General features: G+C 38.4%; 1 gene segment (V, D, J or C); it reads left to right on the top strand.

Moving 5' to 3' along the window:
• The first annotated feature begins 2261 nt into the window (after positions 1 to 2261).
• Positions 2262 to 6385, top strand: part of LOC114645119 (Ig heavy chain V region 914-like) — a 107354-nt gene continuing 103230 nt past the window's right edge. Inside the window, 1 exon segment of the V gene segment in view lies at positions 2262 to 2350. Within this exon segment, the coding sequence occupies positions 2302 to 2350 (49 nt within the window).

Here is a 6385-nt window from a genome sequence, read left to right as displayed (position 1 = left end):
GTGTCTCTGGGGTGAAGAAGAGTTTTTATATGACCCGGAAGTGTTCCTAGTCACGTGGACAGAGAGCGAAACACTTCCGGATCAAGGACTATAAAAGGACTATGGGAAATCCCAGACATCGAGCTGAGCTGGGTGGCAACGCGTCTGGGAGTGTGGAGGAATATTGTTTATTGTTGTTGTTAATATTATTGAGTATTGTGGAGAGGAGGGTGCTTTGTGCACAATTATTATTATAATTATTATTAATAAACCAATATTTGGACTTTTATCTGGTGTCTGACGTCTAATCTGAGGGTTCAAGGGGTCACGGAGACCTCTATCTGTCACAAGATATAATATAAAAATGCAATACTCCTCCCTTAGTGATATGGCGGTAAGAAATAACATAGGATAAATAACGTAGCTTTCTTTAATGATGGCATACGCTGCATAACAGACAAAGGAAGCCAATAGCAAGACCTTTAGAAATGGGGACCCGATGTGTAGAGTCTGCCATTTTCGTCACTGCGTTGGAAGGATTTTCAGGATTGGATGATGTTATCTCTCACCCGTCCGTCGGCTTCAAAGGTGTACCGGGCAATGTTCCAAGGCTTTATACTCTTTCTTTATGTGCAGGCACCTGCTTAGGTGAATCATGCCATTCCAAACAATGCAAAGAGAATACAATTTCATGCTGACTCTGACAGACGAAAAATAGTGCACTTTTCCCCAGCTGTCTTTATCTGTCTTGTCTTATGCTTTGCCTAGCAGTTCTTAAATGGTGAACCCCTGTGCTAAATCTGGCTCTGTACATGAAAAAGGCAGATTTATAAACTACATTTGCACAGAGCACAGTGACATATTAAACTTATACACTTATTGCAGGCTCCCAAGGAAGAAAGCAGGTTTCAGAGGTTTTCAGTCATTTTGGAGAATGAAAGAAAGAGGTCCCATGAGAGTTCCCTCAGAGTTCTCAAGAGAAACCACCAGAGAGAACCAGACAATATCCTCAGAGAGATTCTTCAGGATAGTACAGAGATTTTAAAGGGAATGTATACCTTATCCTGATTGAATTAGAGTCACTTCCAGTTACAAAATCAGTGTTTCCTCATATTCAAGTTCTCCTGTCCATCAGAGTTGTCATTCATTGATTTACAGTTCTTTGTTCTTGCTTGAGTTCACTTTGTACATTCTGGCTCACGCAGTCTGCAGAGGGACCTTGAAAAAGGTGTCTGTTCAACTCTGATATACACCTTTGTTATTAACTGAAGTATAAAAAGATCCTGGTATAAGCTGGAGTTTAGTCACTTAGTTTGGAATTCAAATGGGGCATTTTCAGAGCTGGATGTCTGCTATATCTGCTGCCCTTACATGTCTGATGTGCCACTAAAGCTTAGAAGGATGGGTAATGCCCACTTTCTCTTACATTATGGATCCCACATTCTTTTTAATTGTATACTTTACTTGGTAAGCTTAATTTCATATACTATAAACTAATTATTGGTATACATTGCTAAACAGACCTACTTTAGTTTCATCAACATTTTTCCAGAAGGATTTTGGTTTCTCTCAGCAGGTTCAGGCAAAGTTCAGTCATGTCCTTTTATGTTTGTCATTGAACAGTGCAGTCCTCCATGGTATTCCCCCATAAAATCATCTGTCCATCTATTTGTCCATTTTCTAAACCTGCTTATCCTGAGATGGGTCAAGGGGGAAGTTGGAGCTTAACCCAGCAAGCATTAGGTACAAGGCAGGAACAATCCCTGGACAGGGTACCAGCCATCTGCACATTATTATGATTGTTATTAAACTAACAAAATTACTTACTGGATATTATACAAATACTCGTTAGATTTTAAATTTAAAATAATTATCTAATGATTGATGTGTACTTAGCAGATGTAAGTGTAATGATGATGTTTTCAAAAATACTAAGAATGGATATCCTAAATGTATCCATGGCTAGCAGTATTGACACACAGAATAGCTGCATTTTTCAGATTCACAAGTTAGTACTAAAATCAGGCTAAAGGTTTAGCACATTTAAGTACATTCAGTGGTGATGTGACTGTTGTGATATAAATTTATAGAGAATCTTCAACATCGGTGAATTCAGTGTTTCAAAAATTAAACAGCATCTCTGAAAACCTTATACAGCTGAAGAACAATTCTGTGTGATTTACTGTATCTACACCTCCCATTCAGAGATTTATGCAAAGTTGCCTCTACTACATCTTTCTATCTGATCTCAACAGCAGCTATAAAAGGTACCGCATCTCAGTGCTTTAAATGTTAGTCTAACAAACAAAAGCTTATTTCAAAATGAGGCTCATAGACCTGATGCTGATTTTAATGACATTGTATATCTTTGGTAAGTGCTTCATATAATAAGTCTACGACAAATTTGTTTTGAGTTTGAACAGACTTTAAATTTCTTTATTATTTTTTAGATGTTTCTGCAGAAATAAAACTGCAGGAATCTGATCCTGTAACTGTACTGCCCGGACAGTCACACCAGTTATCATGTAAAGCCTCAGGGTTCACCTACAGTAGCTACTACATGCACTGGGTTCGTCAACCACCTGGCAAAGGACTGGAATGGGTGGCAGCAATAAGACCTGATGCTAGCAAGCAGTGGTATGCAACATCTGTTGAGGGCCGATTTACCATCACCAGAGACAATTCTAACAACATGCTGTACTTAAAGATGAACAGCCTGCAGACTACAGACATGGCCGTGTATTACTGTACTAGAGATGCACAGTGAGTAAAGGGAAGTGCCAGTCATTACAAAAACTCTTGTTTTTGTCTTTTTAATCACCAAGAATTGTTTTTATCAGCTAAAAGAAAAAGAGAAAACCACATGATTATGTTTTTTCTCATGCAAAATACATAAAGTTCTATTTTTTTATTCATAATTACTGTATGTTCTGAAATTCAAGAGGCAGTTTTTTAACAGTAGATTAAATTTCTTAAAATTAGAAATTTCACAAGCTTTATAATGATCAGTAAAAACATAGATAACAGTATTGTTTTTTCAGATGTTTGTTTTGCTTCCAAGCCGGCATGGTGGAGCACTGGTTAGCAGTATTGTCTTGTAACTCCAAGAATTCTGGTTGGGTTTCTGGCCTGGTTACTGCTGGTTGGAGTTCACATATTCATTCCCAATGATGACCACTTTAGACTGATTGACACCTTGATTGACACCTGAAGATCAGCTCGGTGACTGTTCATAACTGTATCCTGTCCAAGGGTCATTCCTGCATTCATCCTAGGGCTGTCTAGATAAGCTGTGACTCCATACAGTCCATTAATAGACCTGTACTGTTGTGCATTGCTAAAGAATGGCACATTAAAAATAACATTTGCCAATTCAGTTGTAACATCTGACTCACTTTGTAACTCTGATCAGGCCATTTAAGTTTCTTGTGCTACATGTGTGCATCTGTACTTGTAAAGCCTTCTGAGCTCAGAAAATGTGACCCATAAACATCAAATGTGTTCTTATAACTCACGTTTGTGAAAGGTTTGAATTAATCGCACTTTCTTTCTGATGTAACTTAATCTATTTAATACTCCAAGAAAAATGAAAATTATTGATCAGTAAAAGTGAAAACACACCCCAGCCTAGATGGATATGAACATTACTAATAATCTGGAGTTATAGAAAAACAAAATAAAATAATTTATTTTTGAAATGATATACATAAACCTTAAAAAGGGATAATAAATTTCAAAATTGGAAAATTAAAAAACTGCAAATATCCATGGCAGAAGTCAGATGAACTCCTGTAGGATCATCATTTTTTTTTAAATTAGCAGTAATGCCTATCAGATATAAACCAGCTGATCATCCCCTGTATCTTGAGGACACTGAAAAGATTGTCCAGACAAGGCCAGACTATGACCATTGGGTGTGAATTTACAGGCCGGCTTCACTACCTGCTCTCGGCATAGAATAATGTGAAGAACATAATATTCTCAAGCCAATTTAATATAATTCTTTTTTTTTTTGGGACATGGAGGTCAACAAAGAAAGTGCCAGGTGCATAGCAGCAAGCAACCATTAATGTCATGCCAGTTCTGATAGGGTCCATTCATGCACACATCCACAAGCCAATCTGGAATTACCAAGTAGACTGACGCAACTTAGGGATGTGGGAGGAAAAGCCACACAGACAGAAGGAAAATGTACTGTGACATAAAAGAAACAAGAGGTCAAAACATAAGGGGCTATTTATATTGATATGCATTTTCAAAGAGGCGTAATTCTGGGAGGAGTTGGGGAGTGGCGGCAGGCGCGTGCACGTGAGTTAATTTTCACGAAGATCAGGATTTATGTAGCAAAAAAACGTGGAAGTTGGCATACGCACAGATTTATGCATTTGGATTTTTTTGTGTGTACGTACATTTCCGCTTTGATTTAGTGTGAATTCTACACACAGCGTTATGCATGAGGCCCCAGAAGAGGAGGGCAGGGGAGTGGGGCTTATGAAAGCATTGCTAGTCTTCCAGATGTCTTCCAAACTGGATGTCTTCTTAGCTTAGGGTGTAATAGGAAAGCTCAAAAGCTGTGGTACAACCTCAGAATCCTTCCCTGTGTAACCCTTTGCAAGTGTGACAGCACAGACTCCAGATGAACAACGAACAAGTATGGGATTCAAGTCCAGAATCCATGATGCAGCAGCACCCAATCAGTGTACTGTCTTGGCACACCTAACAATCATCTCTTCCACACCGAATATAAGTGTAGGCAGCAAACAATACATAACAGATATTATTTTTTTTATCATTTTCTCAACTAAAATAAGCCAACATGCAAAAAAATACACCCCATTGTTTATCTGTACTAACCCCTACTCTCTCTTCTGTTTCCTTTTCCGGTGTCCTGTTGGTGGTGGCTTGCGCCATCACCATCTACCCAAAGCACCATGATGTTCCAACAATAATGGATGGATTAAAAGCCAGAAGTATGTATGACCATCAGCATCAAGTGACTCCTTGAGAACCCTAACTACAAAGAGGACTATTTAATTTATGTTAGGTAGAATGCCCAGAGGGGACTGGGTGGTCTCGTGGCCTGGAACCCCTACAGATTTTATTTTTTTCTCCAGCCTTCTGGAGTTTTTTTTTTGTTTTTTCTGTCCACCCTGGCCATCGGACCTTACTCCTTTCTATGTTAATTAATGTTGTCTTATTTGAATTTATTTTGTCTTTTATTTTTCTTTTCTTCATTATGTAAAGCACTTTGAGCTACTTTTTGTATGAAAATGTGCTATATAAATAAATGTTGTTGTTGTTGTATCTAATTTTAGAACTGCATGTGAAAAGGATGAAGAGAGAATTAAACTCTAATGTCAATTCTGATGATAAGTTTTGTGACGTGGCATACTGCCTGTCCTATTGATTACTGTTTTTCTCAATCGCTTTGGTGCATTTCTCAGATCAGAATTGAAATACTTCTTGTTCAAACTCCATATATGCTTATTAGTTGTGCACATCATAACAGCAAATTCCCATTGTTTTGAACAAATAGCAAATGCTTTGTACATCCATGCAACTGACTGTGTACAATTGTTTGCTGTTTTTTACGTTCTCATTTGCTTTTGTCATCTCAGTCAAAATATGTTATGCTCATTCTCTGTTAATTAGTCCTTCCCCTCAAAACAGTCAGTCAGTCATTGTCCAACCCACAATATCCCAACACAGGGTCACAGGGGTCTGCTGGAGCCAATCCAAGCCAGCACAGGGCACAAGGCAGGAACAAACCCCGGGCAGGGTGCCAGCCTACCGCAGGGCACACACACACACACACCCAGACACCAAGCACGCACACTAGGGACATTTTCATAAAGATCGCCAATGCACCTAACCTGCATGTCTTTGGACTGTGGGAGGAAACGAGAGCGCCTGAAGGAAACCCACGCAGACAAAGGGAGAACATGCAAACTCCACACAGGGAGAACCCGGGAAACAAACCCAGGTCTCCCTACCGCGAGGCAGCAGTGCCCATCAAAACATCTACTCATTATTTTATTGCTTTAGTCATTCTGTGGAAAAATGATGAACTAGTTGTCATAATCTGTCTAGCATATTTATTTATGTACTTGGTAAATCTGAAATTTATAACAGTATTGAGTAATATTGGTCTCAGGTGACTGTTAACCTATAATTATGAGGCATTAGTTGAACCAACGATCAACTAATTCCCTACAATTGTTCAGAGGTGAATTCCATGAACCTTCAATTTATTGTAGTATATATATATATATATATATATATATATATATATATATATATATATATATATATATATATACTAATTAATAAAAGGCAAAGCCCTCACTGACTCACTGACTGACTGACTGACTGACTGACTCACTCACTCACTCACTCATCACTAATT

This window comes from Erpetoichthys calabaricus, chromosome 2, assembly GCF_900747795.2.
Source record: "Erpetoichthys calabaricus chromosome 2, fErpCal1.3, whole genome shotgun sequence".
In the NCBI taxonomy this organism is placed as follows: Eukaryota; Metazoa; Chordata; class Cladistia; order Polypteriformes; family Polypteridae; genus Erpetoichthys; species Erpetoichthys calabaricus.
The sequence above is the reverse complement of the archived record's forward strand: the minus strand, read 5'-3'. Positions and strand labels throughout refer to the sequence as shown.